Source organism: Kogia breviceps, chromosome 16 (genome assembly GCF_026419965.1).
Source record: "Kogia breviceps isolate mKogBre1 chromosome 16, mKogBre1 haplotype 1, whole genome shotgun sequence".
Lineage (NCBI taxonomy): Eukaryota > Metazoa > Chordata > Mammalia > Artiodactyla > Physeteridae > Kogia > Kogia breviceps.
In genome coordinates, this window is record NC_081325.1 from 13,222,508 (window position 1) to 13,244,596 (window position 22,089).

A 22,089-nucleotide genomic window follows, 5' to 3' on the forward strand; every position below is an offset into this window, starting at 1 on the left:
TGATTGATATTAATATGTCTTTCTCAAAAAATAAAAACGGTTCCAGGGACAAACAAGTTAAGAGTAAGACTGCAGTGGCCACAAGGTCAAAGTGTTTATGCATGATCAGACCGACCCAGGTTTTAGAAAGACCACACCGGTTGTGGTGTGAAGGCAGGGCTGAAGGTAGGACATGGGGAGACAGAGGTCAAGAAGCTACTTAGAAAGCTATTCTGATAGACCAGGAGAGGAGCTGAAGAACAAAAGTTCACACCTCCGCATTAGGATCAGAGAGAAACGGCTGCTCCGAGGAGGACTTAACAGAATCACCTGACTGGATTGAAGAATTGGCAATTGATTGGATGCAGCGCTCAAGGCAACAGAGTCAGCGACAACACTGAAATGATGGCACTGAAACCTGTTTCGGCCAACTTTCCATATACCACAATAGAACAAATGAGAAGGGAAACATGTTTGGATTAGACGGCAAGGAAGAAAATGAATTTGGTTCTGCACATAATGAATTTGAAGTTCCCAGGAGCCAACCAGTTGGAGATTTTCCAGCAAGCAGTTAGAAAATATGGGTGTGGGGTATGGGAAGGAGATGCATGGGCTAGCTGCAGCTGTGCGAACTGAAGAAAATGCTCAGAGAGACCCCACCCAGCTGGACAGGGTGAAATCCAGGGCAAGAGCAGTGCTGAGAGAGTGCCCAGAGCTGGAGGTGCCACTGAAGAGAACTGAGAGAACTCAGGTGCCTGGAGCCATGGAAACCAAGGGGTGGTGAGTACATGGCTGGGAAAGACCCAGACATCACCATCTGAGGCTCCAGGAACAGCAGCAAAGATAAGGTCTCCTAAGAAATCCCTGGCCTGGCCTTCAGTTGGATGATGACGTCAGACTGCTCTCGTTCATTCGTTTATCCGTTCACTCTCTCTCTCCTCTTTCTTCCAGTGATATTTATCGAGTCCTTGCTAGTACCGTGATACACAGTGAGGACTTCAATGGCTCCTGACTTGCAGAGACACTGATACAAACTAAGCAAGTACAGTACAGTGTAATGATGCTAATCAAGGGGCCGATGTATGATTGGAAGTTGAGGAAGTAGAGACCGCAAGTGCAGCTATTTCTCATGGTAGAAGAGCTCTGGGCTGAGAGGTAAGCAAGACAAAGGCGAGAATGGTTTAGATTGCGGGAGACTTGTTCAGTAGGTTGAAGGCACGAGACTGGAGATGCTAGTGGCAGAAGAGGCTAACTTAATGTTTGCCATCAGATCTTGTTGTAACCCATGCCACGCTGCCTGTAATCCTCACCGAGATACTGTGAGCTAAGAACGAACACACCTCTTCTCCCAGAGCACACTGACCCACGAGGAGCTAGGGAGCTTGCGCAGCGCCACCCAGCCAGGAGAGGCGGAAGCAGCATTCAGCCGCGGCTGGTCGGCCTGCGGAGCCAGGACTGCAGCATGATGCCGTCGTGCACCCTCAGGAGGAACACCCATCCTACCCTCCTCCCAGAGACGAGGAGGCCCAGAGGTGGGGAAACACAAGGAAAGAGAGCAGCTGAGCCCAGTATCAGTGGGTAACGGGAGACAAGCCAGAACAGAAGGAAGGGGCAGGAACAGGACCGCTGAGAGAAACACGGTAAAGACTGAGGGCTGTATCCTCTGTGTTCGCGGGAGAGCCGCCGTGATGCAGAAGTGCGGTATGCGATGCTTTGTCGGTGGCCTGGTCTCTGTGCGGGAAAACTGGCTTGAAGCCCACTGTACAGGACAGGTGTCCTAAAGGACCTCATCTAAGAGAGGCTGCAATGGGAATGGAGAGCAGGGGCAAATACAGGTTCTATAAAAAGAAAAGGGAAAACAAGCTGAAAAAGGAAAACTAAGAAATACAGCTTCAGCTTAGGAGACTATTACAACAGTACAGGGAAGGGACGACAGGAGTCGAGGGGCAGGAATATGAGGAGTCATTATTTAATTGTTGTAAACGTGTTTGCATCTTCCACAATTTTCTACAATGCTCACTGTATAAAAATGTGCCACTCCTTCCCTAAAAAAAAAATGGATAAAGATGATGTGGTACATATATACAATGGAATATATATACTCAGCCATAAAAAGAATGAAATAATGCCATCTGCAGCAACATGGGTGGACCTAGAGATTGTCATAGTAAGTGAAGTAAGTCAGACAGAGAAGGACAAAGATCATATGATATCTCTTATATGTGGAATCTTAAAAAAATGACACAAAGGAACTTATTTGCAAAACAGAAATCGACTCACAGACATAGAAAATAAACTTATGGCTACCAAAAGGGATAGCGGGAGGTGCGGCGGGGGTGGGGGGGAGATAAACCAGGAGTTTGGAATTAACACATACACACTAGTATATATTAAATAGATATAAATAACAAGGACCTGCTGTATAGCACGGGGAACTATATTCAATTTCTCATAGTGACCTGTAATGGAAAAACATCTGAAAAAGAATTGATATATATGTATGTACAACTGAATCACTTTGCTGTGCCTGTAAGTAACACAACACTGTAAATTAATAGACTTCCATTAATAAATGGTTTATTTAAAAAGTAATACTTTTAAAACAGTACTGAGGACTTGAAAACTATAATAATGGTGGTGAAAAGGAGCAAACAAACTGAAGAAATGTCTTAAGCAGAATCAACAGTAAGTTGTGACCGCCTGGATTTGCGGGATGAAGAGAAGGAGAAGCCAAAGGTGATGTTGAATTAGATGGTGACACCATTTAACAAGATGCCCAAGATGAGAAGAGGATTAAATTCGGGATAACGTAAGAGAATGGGTTCACATCTATACATGTTGAGGTGAAATGATTAGAGTACAGGATTAGAGTGTAGATTAGATTAGAGTATAGGGTGAATATATCCAGGTGACTGGAGCACTGAAGAAAGGGACTAATTGGCCTTCAAGGAGTGGTTAAAATAATGGAGTTGATGACGTCACAGTAGATGATCCAAAGACAGGAAAGTGAAGGGACCTGTGTGTAAAGGTGAGGCAAGTAACGAGGAAAACAGAAAATCACCCTTGAACACCTTCCTAATCACTGGTACAGGCAAAATCCAGCAAGAAATGCCAAAATTCATGGGTGAAAGTTACTACCTAGCTGCAAAGTTCCTCCTCAAAATATTTATTAATTACAGAGGGGGAAAAGAGTAACTTTAGGGGGAAGGTAACTGGCAGACACCTCCTTGGTTAAATGGGTCATAGTTAACCTCACCAGCAACATGACATGGCAACGGCACATACTCCTGAAATGATGCCCTGAGAAGGAGGCAACCTCACTTCTGTGGAGTCCTTGCCACAAACGCATAACTTCAACCTAATCACCGGGTTAACCAAGTTGAGGGACATGCTACAAACCTAACTGACCAGCACTCTTCCAACTGTCCAGTCATTAAAGACAAAGAGAGACTCAAGAACTGTCACAGCTTGGAGGAGATGAAGGAGACAGGACAGCTAAATGCAATGTGTGATTCTGGAACAGAAAAAAGGCCACTGGTGGAGAAATTGGTGAAAGCAAAATAAAGCCCATAGTTTAGTTGCTAGTATTGTTCTCAAGTTAGTTTTTACTTTTGATAATCAATACCATGGTTGTGTAAGTCATTCCCTCATGAGAATCTGGGTCAAGAGTATATGGGAACTTTCTATCTTTGTGACACTTCTATTAAGTACAAATTAATTTCAAAATAAAAACTTTTAAAAATGAGGCAGGTAGCCTGGAAAAAATAGAACTGAATCCTTTCCTCAAATATTATACTAATATGACTTTCATTAGAATATTTTTAATGAAAACATAAAAACACTAGAAGAAAATAAGAGCAACAATTTTATAATCTCAGAGAACAGAGGACCCAAGGAGCATGAAAATCAAGCCATAAATGAAAAGACTGATTCATTTGATTATATAATTTTGTTAAATCTGGCAATAAAAAAAAAAAACCAATAAACAAAATCACTAAGGACAATCTGGAAAAAAAACACTTGAAATTAGTATCACAAAGGGCTAATATATTTAAAAGAAAAAAAAAAAATCCTAGAACTCAACCAAAAAAGACCCCAACCTGGTAGAAAAATGGTCAAAAGCTATGAAGAGACAATACATATGGGAACATGAAAATTAAAACTATCCGAGGATACATGTTCTTCTTTCCTTAACAGATTGGCAAGTGACAAAACATTTGGTAAAACACTGTCTTGTAGAAAAACAGCCACTCTCATATATTACTAACGGGGAGTACAAACGGGTGCCACTTCTATGAAGGGGAATTTTGCAATGGCTCTGAAAAATTTAATGCTTGTACCTCTCTATCCAGAACTATTACTTCTAGGAATTGATCCTACGCATATTCTCCTACATGAGTGGAAAACTTAACATCCAAGGATATTCCCTGCAAAACTGTTTCTAACAACAAAGGATTGGACACAACCTAAAGGCCCATCAATAAAAGACTGGTTAAATTAAAAAATGGTACCTTTGTAAAAAGGGTTACTCTGAAGTCAGGAGAAAGATCACAGTGGTTCTAGATTTGTGTCATGCTATATCGTTAAGTGCACAAAGCAAGGTGCCATACTGTGAGCACGGTATGTGAACTTACAGGCAACTGATATGTATCTTCTTAAGAAGCACTGGCACCTCTGAGGAGACGGACACTCAAAAAACTACTAGCAGACTGCTGGCCACAGGGGAATTTTAGAGAGGCATGTTTTATAGCTTTTCAAAACTTAATTTAAAAAAAAAACAACTCAATGCAGCTGGGAGAGGCACAGAGTAAGCTAGTGAATTCGAGGAAAAAACTAGATGACACCACGTCAAGGGAAAGAAAAATTGCCAAGAGAGCTGGGGGCCCTGGAAATCATGGTTGGAGAGAGATACCCTGACTGTAGGGTGAAGTCTGGGGGTTTATTCCTGAGAGGTTAATTCTGATGGGGACTTGGGAAAAGCCCTTATGCTGGGGCTCGGGAGTCAGGCAGTGTCCATGGTAGGGCGGGGGTGCACCGGGGGAGGGCGTGTCACAGCATGTGTGGGAGCCGAGGAAGAGAGGGACTTGTTTCTAATACATGCAGAGCTCATGTAGCAATTAACTTTTGTATATCCGGAAGATAGCATCCTTGCATCGTTTTTATCCTAATGCTTAAAAGGGAACGCTCTGGCCCTTTCAGACCTACATTCACACAAGATGTTAAAAGATGTTACTGAAAAAAAAAAAGATGTTACTGAGACAGTAAAAAGATCAATGGACACCAGGGGTCAGGGGCAGGGTGGGGTGAAGAGGCAGAACACAGAGGATTTTCAGGGCAGTGAAACTATTCTGCGTGATACCACAGTCATGGATACAGGTCATTATAACGCCATCCAAACCCACAGAAGGTACAACACCAAGGATGAGTCCTCGTGTAAGCTACGGACTTGGGGTGATAAATGACATGTCGGTGCTGGCTCACTGACTGTAACGAACGTACCCTCTGGTGATAGTGGGAGACGGTGTTCACGTGTGGGAACAGGGGGATATGGGAAACCTCTGCATTTTCTGCTCAATTTTTCTGCCGACCTAAAACTGCTCTGAAAAGAAAAGTCTGTTTAAAAGTGTGGGGAAGGGCTTCCCTGGTGGCGCAGCGGTTGAGAATCTGCCTGCTAATGCAGGGGACACAGGTTCGAGCCCTGGTCTGGGAGGATCCCACATGCCGCGAAGCCACTAGGCCCGTGAGCCACAACGACTGAGCCTGCGCGTCCGGAGCCTGTGCTCCGCAACAAGAGAGGCCGCGATAGTGAGAGGACCGCGTACCGCGATGAAGAGTGGCCCCCGCTTGCCACAACTAGAGAAAGCCCACGCACAGAAATGAAGACCCAACACAGCAAAAATAAATTAATTAATTTAAAAAAAAAAGTGTGGGGAAGGGGAATGCCTATTCCTCCACACACATCGCTAACACCTGAGCAATCCATAGAGAAAAACCAATCAATCAGTTGCTGCTTGGGATGTATATTACATCTTTCTCCTAAGGGTTCAAAGGTTTTAAATGTTACTCCTTCATTTATCCTCACAACATCTGCATAGCTACAGTGGAATACAAACGGTGTAAAACTGGGTAAAAAGAGGCAATACTGGGAAAATGAGGCCACGTCTCAAGGTGAATCACCTGCAGAAACTGGCCTGCAATTCAACCTTCCTTAATGAGCATCACGGTTTTTTTTAAACATATAAAGGCCATTTTGAAAGCAAACAATTAAGAGTGTCATCCATGGTCTACTCTGAAGTGCATGCATGTACATGTGTGTATGTAAACATACACGCACAGATAGACACACAATCAGGCATATACCCACACTCACTCACTCACTCACACACACCCCCCCCACTCATACAGTTATACTCCAGGCCAAGAGCTAGCTTTATCAACATTTTTAAGCCAAATTTAGGCATAATAATAATAATACAACAGTGAAAGTGACCATCAGACCCTTATAAATAAAGAAACCCACCTACGTCATTGTCAGAATTTCTAGTCTGAGATAAGTGAGAATGAACAAACTCAAAAAAACCATTACAAGTCAGATATACTTGTCACAGCACCCGCTAAAAGGATTTAACTTAACACGCAAACATCATCATATTGGAAGGGGAAATGAGAAGCTAATAACATGCACTGACGTTTACATAAAATTAGTATGTAAAGTAGGAGCTATGAACCCAATGATGAATGTGAAGCCACGGTTTGCATTTTATCAGACTAAGCAAAAAACGTAATTGACAAAGAGGCAAATCTAAATGAATTTCCAGCTACTTCAACACTAAGCGCAGCTGCATGCCGTCAGTGTGATAAATGAACAAAAGAAAAATCCGTTTAAACTGAAAAAATCTTTTAAATGCAGCCAATAAGTGAACTTACCTACTTTACTAACGTTACCATTTATTTAATCAGAAAAAGGTATTTTTTTCCAAAAAGGAATTTTTTAACATCAGAGTATTCAATCTGCAGTTAACTTCTTATTGATCAAGGAGAAAGGTGTTTGGAGGCAAATGAAAATAGTAAAGTGTTTCTGGGAGCAGTATCTGTCATTCCCGGAATTAAGTCAAGGTTAAAAACATTTGTTTTCAAGAAGAAGCTAATACAATAAGATTTCATTTAAAAGCCACTAAGAATATATATATATATATATATATATATATATATATATATATATATATATATATATATATATATATATATATATATATATATGTGTGTATATATATATACACACACACATATATATATATCTTAATCACTTTGCTGTACACCAGAAATTACCACAATACTGCAAATCAACTATACTTCAATTTTGTGTGTGTGTGTGTGTGTGTGGTACACGGGCCTCTCACTGTTGTGGCCTCTCCCGTTGCGGAGCACAGGCTCCGGACGCGCAGGCTCAGCGGCCACGGCTCACAGGCCCAGCTGCTCCACAGCATGTGGGATCTTCCCGGACCGGGGCACGAACCCGCGTCCCCCGCATCGGCAGGCGGACTCTCAACCACTGCGCCACCAGGGAAGCCCCTATACTTCAATTTTAAAAAGCCACTAAGAATACCGCACTCAGTATCTTATTAGTGGCAGTTATGAGCTCAAGTGCTGGTACCAGCCCTCCTGGGTTCAAGTCCTAACTCTACTATTTCTTGCTGTGCAACTCTGGCAGATCACTTAACCACACTGTGCCTCACTTCTCTCATCTTACTATGAGGGTGATAACAGTACCTACCTCCTAGGATCATTGTGAGAATGAAAAATGTTCATACGTGCAAGACACATGCTCAATATCTGTGAGCTATCATTATCATCATCACTCAGGACAGTAGTCTCTCTCTCAGGGCAGGTGTTCTTTTGTGCTAAAGAAACTGACAAAGAAGATGGTGGCGAGCATGCCATGATTTTGCTGGTCCCTGGATGTAAAGTACTGTCATTTCCCACCTCTCACACCTTCTCCTTGGCGGATGGAAATCATGGGAATATCTCTGCCACTTCTGAGTGAAGATCGATCCTGGGTGAGAAACTGACTGAAGTAACCCTCCCCCCTCACGGATGTTGCACAAGTGACTCTAGAGCAGAGAATGCCAAGCCCAGGATGTCTTAGAAGGTGCTTTGAGAACTTGGCATATTTTCCCTATACCACCATCAGCCCTCAAAGGGATGGCTTGGTGACTGCTCATACACCTGACTTTGTACTTGATCTTTACCCAGATCCTTTGGAATATCTCACGAAATTATTTATCCTGTATCTTCCAAGGTCATGAAAAGACAAGGCACAAAAACCAAAGCTGATACACAAAAATTTTATGTTCATTCTTCCCCTTTAATTCACTGGAAGTTCCAGCATCTGAGAAGGAAAAAGGCCAAGTCTACAGGCATCTTGGCAGGGTGATGAGTCATCGAAAAGAGATGTGAATTCCCCAAAAATAAACATAACCAAACCCGCCACACCCTCTCAAGCGCAGTCACACTGTGAGTGGAGTGGCATCCCTGCCAAGGGATCAAGGCAAGAGAAATGGGAGCAAGACAGAGAAGCCCTCAGCCTTGAATCACGTACAAACTCTGATTCCAAAGGAAGACCACAGTGCTGGCCTGCGTGCAGTCAGGGCGTGGCATTTGTCCAGGATCCAGAGAGACTACAGGGCCTGGGCAAACACATCTGGAGTAAAGATGAACTCGGGGTGAAATCAAGCTCTCCCCACATTCCCACTTCCTTTCCCGTGTTGCTTTGCACTAATATTTCATCAGGACCTCGAGACCTCAACTTAGAAAAATCTACTCTCCAAAGGGGATCGGCTACCCTCACTTACATCTCAGCATGAATTTGACCCCGGTTATTTTTCTCCCAAGTTATTTTACTTCAGTTATGATTTCTAAGGTGATTAGAGACCTCACGCCCTGTTCAAACAGGGTCAGTCCTGAGACACGTATGTTCCAGAGGAGGCAACGTACTCTGCTTGCACAAGACACCAGGCCTCATCCGTGGACCCAAATAGTCCTATTTCCACATGAAATGTCTAAAATAGGTAATCGCTCTTAACCTACGTTACACTTAACAAAAATAAACCGAGCAGATTAACTCCTCAAATACCACAGAAAGACAACAATCCTTTTAAACTTAAAAGCAGTCAAAGCTTAAAATAATTTTAATATTTAAATGTATCATATTGGAGAGAAGAGCCAGCAAATCTAACAACAACACGATCTTACCAGGTAACCACAAACGTATGTCACTTGAATTTTGGGGCCTCAATCTCCAGTGATAAAAATTAATAGGTTTGATACCTATCTAAAATTCCTTAAAACTCAAAAATTTCATGATCTATTAGTTATTTTCAGTTCAAGTACTTTCAGACATGTGGTAGCAAAAGTTCAATTTGCAGCTAGAAATAAATAAAATCTATGTGATTAAAGATATAAAAATGGACTTTTAAAATTAACGTAGCATGGGTGTGAGAAAAAACAGAGAGGATGCTGTAGAATTAAGACACTTTTTCCCTCAGCCCATTATTATAAGCTACCTGATCGAATACCATTAGGTTTGTTGGGTTTTTCTCTTTTTACACTACTGTACAGACAAGTGAACTATCCACCATGTGGAACAGTAAGGAGCACAGCCACAAGGCTGAATGCTGTCTCTTAGAGACCAAGCAGAAGATGGTGAGAATGATATGGACCTGTGGGAACCGACGCCATATGCCCTAGGGTCACTTGGGAGGTATCTCCCAGCTCTCACCTTCCAGCAGCTGGTCCAGGCTGGAAATCTTCTTGAGCCCATCAATGGTGTAGATTGTTCTCACCCCCTGGGGCAAATTCACGTTATCCGACAGAGTTCGGGTCAAATCAGCCAGCAGGGCCTCAAAAGATCGGAATCGGTCTGGGGAGATGGCATACACAATCCCTTTGAAGTATCGATCTCCGTTTCGATAGAAACGAACTTTCTTGGCCTTCTTCTCGGAGCTGAGGGTCTGCAGCGTGCGGGTTCGGTAGAAGCTGCAGTGGGCGCTGTGCGTGGGGCTGGGCAGCCCGTTCACCCGCGACCCGCGGCTGTATCTCTGCGCCTTATCCCTTTCATCGAAGTGCTCCAGCTCCATGTCTCTGCCGAAGGACATGCCGGAGTTAAAGTTGAACCTGGGAGGCACAGAAACACAAACAGCCACACAATGATGTTATTTTAGCACCCTGATTTGAAAGGCTCAGCTTGAGAGCAGCTGATGGAGATACTGCTATAGTCGATGATATGTTTAATATGAATTATCAAGTTGGGAGAGAAAAGACAAAGAACGAGAAGAGGCAGACCCAGTGGAAACAGCTTATTAATCAACCCGTTTTGTCAGAATACAGCTGTATGCACTTACCACCTAGCACGTCAGGCTTTGAACAGCTATTATTTCCAACAGTCACAACAAATGTTTCAAAGTATTATTAACCCAATTTACAGATGAAGAAATTGAGGCACAGAAAAATTTCTCCAAGTAATTCAGTTGAGAAATGCCTGAATCAAGAACTCTGCCCCAGGTTTGCCTGACTTCAAGGGTAGGTAGGAAATGAGCGTTCATTTCACTACAGGGCTAAAGATATAAGATATAGTGGTGGTGGTGGACCAGGCATCAAAAGAGGGTAAGTAGCATTTAAGAGTCAGACTGTAAACATTTTACCTAGTGTTTGTACTCTCCATGGCTAGACCAAGAGCAAAAAATCTGTAGATTCTACCAAGTTAAAAGAGATTTTCCAACATATTCCATTGAAATTTATTTAAACAGTGGACTCACCATAACTCATCTACTTATATTTAATGCTTCAGATAAGGTAGATTTAAAAAAAAAAAAAAAGAAAAAGGAAGGCGGGAGAGGGAGGAAAAAGGGAAGGAGGCAGGGGCAGAAAAGAAGAAGAAGGAAAAGGAGACGCAGCATAGCAGCAAGAACAAGAAGGGATGGAAGCTACTTCTTTGGGGCACTTGGCCTTTCCTTCCACTAAGGCTCTCTCTGTCTTTGTGGTTGAGGACATCAAGATTTGAAGATGTTGACCGAGATTTGACCCCGTATGAGCTGTGTAACCTTGAGAAATCTACTTGTTCAACATCTTTAAGCCTCGATTTCCTGAATCACATGTGGAAAAGATAACAGTACCTACCTCATAGTTAACATCAGCTACTAAATAAGTTAAAACACATAAAGCACTTAGGATAATGCCTACCCTGTGATAAGTATTAATATTTTCATTAATAAAACCTGCCTTTCTGTTCCTGACTTTGTCACAAAAGAACCAGTAGGAACAGAACCTCTCCCTCCCGGTAAGGGAGGCTCCAGGTGAGCTTCCCGCCCCCGCCGCGGATTTCCATCTCGTGACCTTCTGAAAGGTACACCTGTGCCCCTGCGGTCCCTGTTTGACTTTCCGTGGAGCCCTGTCATCAGCTGCTGCCCGTGGGATCAAATTCATCCTTGCTCAGCGGTTAGCTGATAAGGGCTTGTGCTGTTGCCCCTCACAGGGGACCCGTGTTTTAAACAGGGCAAGCTAGAAAGTGGGCAAACCTCAACATTCAAAGGAAAGAAGTTTTAATGACAAAGTTTCAGGCATATTGAAATAGAGTTTAAGGGAAATGGGAAACTGGGGGGCAAGAACCTTGTAAGTGCTCCCCAAATCCCACCACACAGACGATGTCACCTTTCCGAAGGTCAGTCCAAACCAACCCAAAGTACTGCCAAGCCCCCCTGACCTTTCCTTCACCCTCAGTAAACTGACCTCTGATCCATTCAGAATGGCTACAAATTCATGCTCAAAAGCTTCATGACTGCTAGAGACTGTGCACTCCTGAAATGAGTGCAGTGGAAAAAGCTCACATTTATCGACTGTCTATGACGTACCTGACACTATTTCGTGGCGATCAACTGCTGTGTAATATGCTAAAAGCTCCCTCTAAACCTCCTGCCAGTCCAGTGAGGGAGGGGATATTACCGTGACTGAGGATGAGTACAGGATGTATCTAGGGTCCCAAAGACAGAACTGAGGGCCTTGGGACTTGAACCCAGATTTACTCCAACTGCCTCTGAAGCTGGCACTCCCTCCTTTCCGACCTGTGCACTCTGTCCTAGAGGCCTAAACCCCCTGGGATTGGCCCATCATCACGTGTAAAGTAAGGTGTTTAAAGCCCTCGCTCCTCACTAGCTCTGTGACCTTGGGCAGGCGACGTCGTGTGCACAGAGACCAGGCAGTGGTCACCAGGCCATCAACGTCTTTGCCTGCTCATGCTTCTACTGCTGACACTGATGGTGCAGGAAGCAGTGGGCTGGGATTCAATCCCGAGTGATTATTGGCTCTGTGTATTTTTTTCCTCCAAATATGCAAACTGCCTCATGCCACTCAATAACTTAACTTGTAACAGTCTAAATTTGCATTTTCCAGAAAAAAATATACCATATATAGGTAGGTATGAACTGGTGGCATTGATTTTGAAGTTAGATAACTTCAAAACAATTATTAGTGGATATCCAATCCTTGAGACAGCTATTAATCAACAGAGCCAATATTTTGCCCCTGATATCGTAACTGCTCCTACTCTTTTCAATTATCTGTTTTTAAAAGGAGTTCTTTGGTCTTCCAAAAGGGATGTGTGTGTTGGGGGGATGATGCTGCCAGTACTCAAAAACCCATGCCACCTCACTAGACTCTTCAGACTCTGTAAAGTATAAAGATCAGATTGGCTGTTGAAGGTTTTGTTTTATTTTTTAAAGGTAGTGGTGATCATTCTTCCAACCCTAGGCATTTCCTCCCAAATCCAAATATACCAAAAGAAAACATGCAGGACATGCAGCAAGGATGGCACAACTGTGTCACCAGAGTGCAAATCTAATTCCCAGGGGCTCTTGTTGATTTGCAATCTGCAAAGGTCCAATAATTTAGCAATTGTTGGAATTCCCTTGAGGGAACGGGCTTCTAGAACCAAGAATTCCACACCAAATGGAAAAAAAAAAAAAAATCAAGTTAAAATAGAGAAAAGTTGATTTTATTTGTATATTTCTCCAAAGTGGATCATGTGTTCAACCACAGCAGGGCCCACATCTTTTACTTCCCTTCACTGAGTCTGCCCCAGAGTCGGCAACGATGTTGGTGACAAAGAAAAACCACACTCCCAAGTGAAATCATTCTCAAGGCTACAGCCACCACTAAATGAATGTCAAAAACCACACTAGACATCCTCGTGTTCCAGATATTATGTGCGGCTTCAAAATAGGTATTCTTTCCCCCGCTTGGCTGGCTCAGCAATTCCACTGGCTTAGTCATATATTCAAATCAAGAGCTCCTGAGGAAGATTCACTGGGCTTCCACAGGTCCCCACTTTCTGCAGGGAAGCTGGCTGAAGGGCACAGCCACGCGTTCACAGACCATAGACGGCCAAGGGCCTGGACACACATGTGTCCTGGGACCGAGAAGGTAACCAACACCACCTAAGCCACAAAGGCTTGGGTGGGGAAGACCAGGCCTGGGTCTTACCAGAGATTTTCCTATAAACACTGCCAGGCCAAGAAATCAGCTTCTTCGACCGCTCTCTATGGGATTTCTCACCATTTTGAAGAAACTGTGTGTTCATCCTTCTCTAGATGAGCACACGAGTTCCTGTTTTGGAGATTACACACACCCCAAGAAAAAATTGGGCGTAAATGCTACCACATCTAAACAGATGCTAGACCTGGAGCTCCCAAGGCACGTTTTGCCAGCGGATTAGGATGTAGGTGGATGGACAGGCACACACGAGGAGGCAAACACACCTTCATTGTGCATGCACCACCCTGGACACAGATACCACAGGACGTGTGCGTACCTTTTACACTGTTCCTACATTATAACCTCTCTTAAAATCCTTCTGACCCGCATTCATGTGACATTTCATACTTAAAAGGCTGTCCTACTTTCCCGGCGAAAAGAGATATATTTAGCAACATTCATAAAACGTATTCATGGAACACCCTGCCGTTTGGCCGCTGAACGCGTGTGCACCAGAATCTGGACACACATTCATAGAGGCGGGGAGAGCAAGCCGGCCTGAATGAAACCTTTCAACCGCTCCATCTCCTGCAAGCCTCTCCTGGCCCAATGCAGCAGCGATTCCGAGTAGACCCGGTTTTCAGCAGCGGCCTCTTTTGTGGGGGGCCGTGCGGGGCTGGGCGTGCGTTTCCCGCTAGGAGGGAAAATGCCATTTCCTCTCCGCAGGCTGTTAGCACTGCAGGTACTAATTTGTACGCGGGGCAGCCCCGCTGTCCCCGAGGGAACTCGAGGCCCCCGCAAACGTGCTTGCAGCACCCACACTGCAGTCACCGCCCCCGCACGGACCGCCCCATCCTCAAGCACACACCACCCTCCCGGGCCCACGGGGAAGCACGCACACAAGAGGCCCGGCCCGACCACTCCTTCTGGGCGCACACTTGGTGCTCGTTCCGCGGCCAATTATGACAATGACAAACACCTGGCCCAGCTCCTCCGCCCTAGCTCTCCACCTCCACTAACAAGGCGGCCGAAAGAATGGGGGCCCCGCTCGCCCGACTCCCCGTTTTCAGCCCAGTGGCACCAGACAAAAGAGGCAGGTGCCAGCAGCCCCAGGGCCTCCTGCACACACCGCCCCCGGCCGCGGCCGGGCAGCCCCTTTCGAGGAACGGCAGAAAGGGCGGAGGCGGCGGCGGCGGCCGAGGGGGCGCCCGCCTGCCCTCCGCGCCCGCGTTCCCCCGGCCCCCGCGGTTGCGGGAGGCGTGGGCGCTGCCGGGCCCCCGGCGGGGCCCCCCGGCCGGCCCGCCCCTCGGCTCCCTTCCCCGGCGAAGGCAAACCACGCACCGGTCCGCGGAGAAACGCCGCCGGGGGTCTTTGTGGCCGCGCTCGGAGCCGCCTCCTGGTGCTGTCTTCGCGGGGCTGGGCGCGGCCTGGCCGCGGGGCTGCAGGGCGGCGGCGGGGCCGGGGCTGGGCGGCGGCCGCTGCTGGACCGCGGGCGTCTGGGCTGCAGCCGCTAGCGGAGGGACGCGCCTCGGCCGCTCCTCATCGAAATGCGGCGCTTCGCACAGCCTCACTCCTGCCTATCTCCGGAGGAGGGCGGCGGCGGCGGGCGCGCTCCCTGCTCTAGCGGCGCACTCGCTACCCCGCCCACCTCGCTCCCTCCTCCTCCGCGTGCGCGCCCGGCGCCCCCGCCCCTCTGGGCAGAGCGCGCCCACCACGGCTGCGCCCCGGGCCTCCTCCTCCCCCTCGCGTTCTCCCGCCGCCGCGACCTCAGCGCATCTGGCTGGAGCAAACCCCTTAACCTCCCCAGGCCCCGGGAGTGGTTGTCTGGAGATTGGGGCCGGTCGGTGGTGGACCTGGGGACAGGCGGAGAGAACGTGGACCGGGTCTGAACCAGGAAACGTGCAAGGCGGAGACGTGAGGTGTGGCCGAGCAGTGAGACCCCCTCCCTCAGGGGAGGCAAGGGAAACAGTTCCTCCCCACCCCCAACCCCACTGAACACACACTTCGATGTGACCTCATGGTTTGACACCTTTCCCAGAATCATGAAAGCCAACGTGACGGCCCTGTCATCACTTCTCACCCAGGACACATCCATGCAGCACCTCCTGGGAGGACCATCCCCAGACCCTCCCAACCTACCCGCACTAGTGTCACCCTCAGGCCCCCTAATTGGGAAGGGCCAGATCTGCGCATTGATCCCACCCATCATCTCCACTTGACCCCCAGACTTGAGTCACCCTTGAAACAGTGATCTCTGCTTGGAGCTGAGTATGTGTCACAACAGGCCCTTGATAACTTAAAGGCCAAGTTTCTTTACTGGACCCCTCGTGCCTGCCAAGGCTGGCGGCCAGCACTGGAAAGCCCCATGAGCTCACATAAGCCTCCACCACACACACACCCCGGGGGCCAGGAATGTTCTCAAAGTTCAGGCTGCTCACAGCTTCCTCCAGTTTTTGCACGGAGGTCCAAGAATCAGGTCGCAGACTTCTGGCAAACCTTAGCCTGGTTCAGTGGGCAGCCTGAATTTCGGTCCAGTTAACCTCCTGACTGTCCCTTGAGACATGTATTTGTCCCAAATACTGTACATACACAAATACACATGCATCTCTTCCTGAGCTTTTCACTTTTCAATAGAAAATCAAAATTTTTTCTCTTGTCAGCTGAGCCATTATGTATTTGACTAGTTATTATTAATAAGAGCTATTCTGAAATACTTTCAAAGTATTATGTAAATACTAACTAACTACCCTTCGTTATAAAAGGCAGCTCAAAAGAGATGCATGTTACATATTCAACAAGTGCTGCAATATTTATTTTTGAACTACTGAATAGCCCAGGGATGAGAGGACAATGAACTCATCTAATTAACTAAATGCAAAGTACTGAGCCTGTTCCTTCAAATTCTAATCAGAATGAGGGCCAAGGGGTAAGTGCAGAGAAAGAAGCCAAGTGTATTTTGAGAAGGGAAATCAAAGCTTCTGTTTATCTTTCATGTGACAGATGCCAACGGATTTCTGCCAAAATGCTAAAGCAAGAAATATATTCCATCTCCTTGCCCCTATGGATATTCTGTCAGGGTCATTTCTTAAGCACTTTAAGTAGCTCAACTGTATCTTACCTCTTTCCTAGGTCTTCTCTCTGGGATATGCAGATAATGTCCAAAGAAACACCTTTGAGTTTGATTCTCCCAGTTGCAATGTGCTCTCACTAGACATCGTTGGGCATCATTAACCCTTTCAGGACACCAAAGGGCAACTGCTAACTAGGTGGGCACACTGAATAGTACCCACCAGCCAATATACCATGGTCATATCATTTAGCCAGGACAGGAGGATGGTAACAAATGGTACCCAGTGACCTGACAGAATTAACTACAGAAGTGCCTAAATTATTTCCAGCGTAGTCTTCGGCAAATCTAACTGCTTTTCAATAATAATTCCTAATTGAAGTGAAATTTAATCAGGAAACTCCTAGTTCAAATAATTTTCAAAAACTGACGTTACTTCCAATACATCACAGGGATACTGACCAGAGAAGTGACTGACCCTTTTCTCCATAAAAATCTGAAGGCAACAGAGGTCTCACTCTAACTCCCCGAAGTTAACTCTTTTTAAGCTGTGTACCCCAGTTGCTGCTCGAAGCAGCCGCAGCTCTGCATCCTGCAAGATGACAATGGCTTGGACCCTGTTCTGTCGGTGGCTCCTGTTAACTGAGTGCTTGCTTGGTGCTGTGCTGGGGGCTCTGGTACATTTTTCTTATTTCATCCTTATAAGAACCATTCACGGTAGGCATTACTATCCTCATCTAACAGATGAAGGAATTTCGGCAGAAGGAGGTTACCTCATTTGCCCATAGTCATGTAGCTAATAAATCCCGAGCCCAACTCCATTTTTTTAAATTCCTATGTTTTAAAATTCAAGTCACTTTTCCAATTGCTATGCCCATATGCTTATAAAGCAATACCAAATTCTAATGTGAAGTGTAATCTCTTTTGAAAACATGCAGCCTTTTATTTAACCAATGGATTTGTTATTTCATAACAGAGTGAGAACAACTCTTGCTGTTGTACACGCCGCTTCCTGTAGTGATGGGTACCATCAGGTGTGTCCGCTCTGAGCTAAACTTTTTCATGAGAACATTTGCGCTTCATGTTCGTTCACAAAGTTGATGGACAATCTTATCTAAAGTTTTTTTTTCCTGAAACTAAGTTTTCAGATAAAGCCAGGGAAGATAAAGAAAACTAAAGAGTAATCATTTTTAGGGACTTCTCTGGTGGTCCAGTGGTTAAGACTCTGCACTTCCAACCAGGGGGTGCAGGTTCGTATCCCTGGTCAGGGAACTAAGATCCCACATGCCGCATGGATAAAAAATTTTTTTTTAATTTTTTTAAAAAATTTAATTCTTAAAAAAAAACAGAATAATAATTTTTAGTTGACCACATACCTCTTTTCAGGTACCTTTATTGGCTTCTTCATAGAAAATGTACTCAATTATGCAGATTCAAAGAGAATTACAGAATAAGGGATGTTAACAGTAAGAGATGCACTTCCTGTTTTTCCCTCTAGGAGGGAGAATGTACTGTGTCCCGTTCATCATCTCTCTTCAGTCCTCCTCTGGGACCAAGGGCATGCCGTGCTACTGGGCTGGAGTACCAAGCATATTCAGTGCCCACCACAACTGTGAGAAACAGTTTTATAGAATATGATCGTCATTTAAATTTTCCTTTGTACTTCTTCCCGTATGGTAAAGGCTCCGTATGGCATTTCCCACAGCATTTCCTAATTGCCTCTAATTACAGAACTCTTCTGCCGTCTTCCAGAATGAAGGAAACTCCCTGATGAGGGCCCTTGCAGCAGCCTGTCCAGTTTTCACCCCGTGTGTGAATCCCCCCCACCACAAGTGGCCTTTCAGCCTCCACTCTGCTGCTTCTGAAGGTGGCACGTGTGACCCAGTGAAGAGAAATGAGATTATCCTCTGAGAGTTAGGCTAGATCAGGGGATTCTAGAAATAGTGAACGAGATCTCTAAATTTTTAACTGGCCATTTCTCTCTGGCTTGGCTCTCCAGACATGATGAGGGTCCAAACTACAAAAGGCTATGGACCTACACAAAGGAGCAAGGGACTCTACCACCCCGAGAGACCCTCCCTAAGCTGACAGAGAGCTTCCCAAAACTCATTTCTCCTTTTCCTAAGTGTGATTTCCTTTAGTAGAGAGAGGGACTCAGCGCAGCCCAGTCCCCTGCCAAGCAGCGCTGCGAATTAAACCCAGAGTCACTTCCCTCAAACTTGCCTGGTGGTTCTGGCTCTTCTGTTTGGACCTACAGGGGACAAATCGAATGGCCCTGCCATCTCCTTGACAGCCCTATTGTATTCTACCAAATTCTACTCCGCATTTCCTAGGAATCCCCAGCCGTTCAGCTGCTTCTCATATGACACGGCTTGGAAATGTCAGTGGTGCGCAGCTGTCAAAACCTCCCTCAATATCTGCCTCTCAGAACTGGACCCGGATGGCAACGGTGGTCTCACTGGGGAAGCTCCACGACTTCAATTGTCCTCAACGCACTGCTTCTGTCAAAGGAACCGAACATCACATCAGCATCCCGGGCAGGCATGCTGCACTATTGACTCATCCAGTCAATTAAAATCTCCATGCCTTTCACATGTTTGGCTCTTAAGGCCCCTTATTCTGTATTTGTTCAATTAGATTGGGGGGGCCTAAGTTCAGTGCTTTCTATTTTCCTTCTTAAATTGTGTGTTGTTATTTGATACACCTTTCTAACCTGCGGAGTGGGATCCTTTCAGACACGTTATGTCACCACTACACGAGAGCGATCCCTCCAGCCTCCTGTCAGTCTGATTAACACCACACCCTCATCCTCATCTTTTTTTTTTTTTTTTTTTTTTTTTGGTGGTACGCGGGCCTCTCACTGTTGTGGCCTCTCCCATTGCGGGGCACAGGCTCCGGACGCGCAGGCTCAGCAGCCATGGCTCACGGGCCCAGCCGCTCCGCGGCATGTGGGATCTTCCCGGACCGGGGCACGAACCCGTATCCCCTGCATCGGCAGGCGGACTCTCAACCACTGCGCCACCAGGGAAGCCCCCTCATCCTCATCTTGATTGTGGATAAAAGCTTTCAATAGAACGTGGTCACAGCAGGCCATGTTAGCTACAGCAAATAAAAAACATGTTCTCTAATGGCAAATAAATATCTAGAGATCCAGTGATCGCTGAAATTCACCTTTTTACATCTAGAATTACATCCTTCACTCTGTTGCTATTTCGAGGTCATAGGTATATTTATACTGATAGATCACTTTCAAGTTTTCATTCCTTCATCCATTCATCCAATAAATAATTTTCGAGTGTCTCCAATGTGCCGGGCACTGTGCTAGGCGGAAACAATACAACCATGAGGTAGAATTGCAAATATCCTCTGCCCGCGGGCGGCACTGACAGTCTGTAGGGAGTAGGATGGTAAATGAAATGTACACGAATAATTACTTAATCCCAGTATCACTAAGTACCGTGAAGGAAAAGAACAAAGAGCTTCAGAGAGAGCTTGCCTTCCTTAAGGAAGTAACATTTAAAAAGAGACCTGACGCTAGCCAGCAGCAGGGTGGAAGAGTATGATTCCGAGCAGAAGAAACAGCCTTATGAAGACTGAGTGGGGGGCTTCCCCGGTGGCGCAGTGGTTGAGAGTCCGCCTGCCGATGCAGGGGACGCGGGTTCGTGCCCCGGTCCGGGAAGATCCCACGTGCCGCGGAGCGGCTGGGCCCGTGAGCCATGGCCGCTGAGCCATGGCCAAAAAAAAAAAAAAAAGACTGAGTGGGAAGCAGCTTGTTCAAGGAGCAAGAGATGGGCCGAGGACAGAGAAGGAAATTATTCTCTAAGAATTTAGATACACAAGCTAGGCCTCATGTAGGTTTGCAGCCTAAAGTCACACTTCCTGAGGGCCCCAAAAGTCTTCAAGTTCTCAATTCTCTTAAAAATGGTCCCCAGGAACTTCGGAGAAGTAAACTAAATCCTCACTGAAGAAACCCATCTTTAACCTAGGCCTCAAACGATCACCACTGATAAACTTCCAAAGAATATAGGCTTACGGTTGAAAAAAAAAAAAAAAAATCACAAAATATATCAGTAAAGAAGGCATCATGAGTATGAACTAGAAAAAGAAGAAGAAAATAGAATCAAAATGATTTCTGACAGTGGAGTTATCTAACATGGGCTGTAAAAAAATATATATGTATGGAAGAAAGGATACAGGTTGCAAACAAAGAGTAGGGTATTGTTTTAAAAGAACCAAGAATATTTCAAAGAAAAGTAACAAGAATAAGTTATGAAAATTATAAATAAAATAACTGAAATTAAAATCTCAGTAGGGACTTCCCTGGTGGACCAGCGGTAAGACTCTGTGCTCCCAGTACAGGTGGCCCAGGTTTGATCCCCAGTCAGGGAACTAGATCCCACATGCAAGCTGCAACTAAGAGTCCACATGCCGCAACTAGGAACCCACATGTCGCAACTAAAGAGCCCGCACGCCGCAACGAAGATCCCATGTGCCACAACTAAGACCGAGCACAGCCTAAATAAATAATAAATAAACAAATATTTTTTAAAACCCAGAGCAATGGCTTGTTCAGCCAATCTGTACAACTACAGAAATATTTAACAAACTGGAAATTAGGTCCAAAGAATTAACCCACAATGCAACACAGAGAAATGAAGAGATGAAAGATATTAAGTAATAGTTGAGTTATAAATAATAATTTAGTAAAAAGTTTTTTAAAATACATCTAAATAGAGTCTCAGAAAGAGAATGGTAAAGGGAATATTTGAAGAAGATATGGCTTAGCTTTTTAAAGAACTGATTAGGGGTATTAAGCCCAGATTTGTGAAGCCAAAGGTGTCATAAACATAAATAAATGAAATCCACACATAAACTGCTATGGTGAAACTTCAGAGCACCAAAACTGAAGAATAAGACTTTAAAAGAAAAAAAGACCAATTACAGTTGATCCCTGATGTTCAAGAATTCGTATTTGCAAATTCGCTTACTTGCTAAGATTTGTTTGTAACCCAAAATCAATATTTGTAGCACTTTCATAGTCATTTGTGGACGTGCACAAAGTGGCAAAATATTTGAGTTTCTGCACACATGTTTCCAGCTGAAGTCAAGTAGAGTGACCCTCTGTCTAATTTCAGCTCTCATAGTGTAAACACGTGTCCTTTTCACACTCTATTTATGGATAGTACCACATTTTCCTCATTTCTGTGCTTTTTGTTGGTGATTTTGCTGTTGAAAATGTCCCCCGAGCATAGTGCTTAAGTGCTGTCTAGTGTCCCTAAGTGCAAGAAGGCTGTGACGTACCTTTGGAGAAGAACCATGTGTTAAGTAGGCTTCATTCAGTCATGGGTTACAGTGCTGTTAGCTTGAATTCAATGTTAATGCTTCAACAGTATGTATTAAATAAGGTATATTTTAACAGACACACATATAAAATAAGGTTATATATTGATCAATAATGGAAATGTTTTAGCTAAAAATTTCTAGTGATGAAGAGGTCTTACACAGTGATAGAAGATTTA

General features: G+C 45.1%; 1 protein-coding gene across 5 annotated transcripts in view; it reads right to left on the minus strand.

Moving 5' to 3' along the window:
* Positions 1 to 15,061, minus strand: part of DCLK1 (doublecortin like kinase 1) — a 318,108-nt gene extending 303,047 nt beyond the window's left edge. For 4 of the 5 annotated variants that reach the window (XM_059042296.2, XM_067016792.1, XM_067016791.1 and 1 more), the window contains exons 1-2: positions 14,845 to 15,048; positions 9,758 to 10,152 (exon numbers count right to left, since the gene is read on the minus strand). In XM_059042296.2, coding sequence (XP_058898279.1) covers positions 9,758 to 10,133 — 376 coding nt within the window. In that variant the 5' untranslated portion in view covers positions 10,134 to 10,152; positions 14,845 to 15,048. Of the gene's footprint in view, positions 1 to 9,757; positions 10,153 to 14,844 lie in introns of all 5 variants that reach the window. The other variant, XM_059042295.2, reaches the window with a different exon arrangement.
* Positions 15,062 to 22,089: the final 7,028 nt, after the last annotated feature.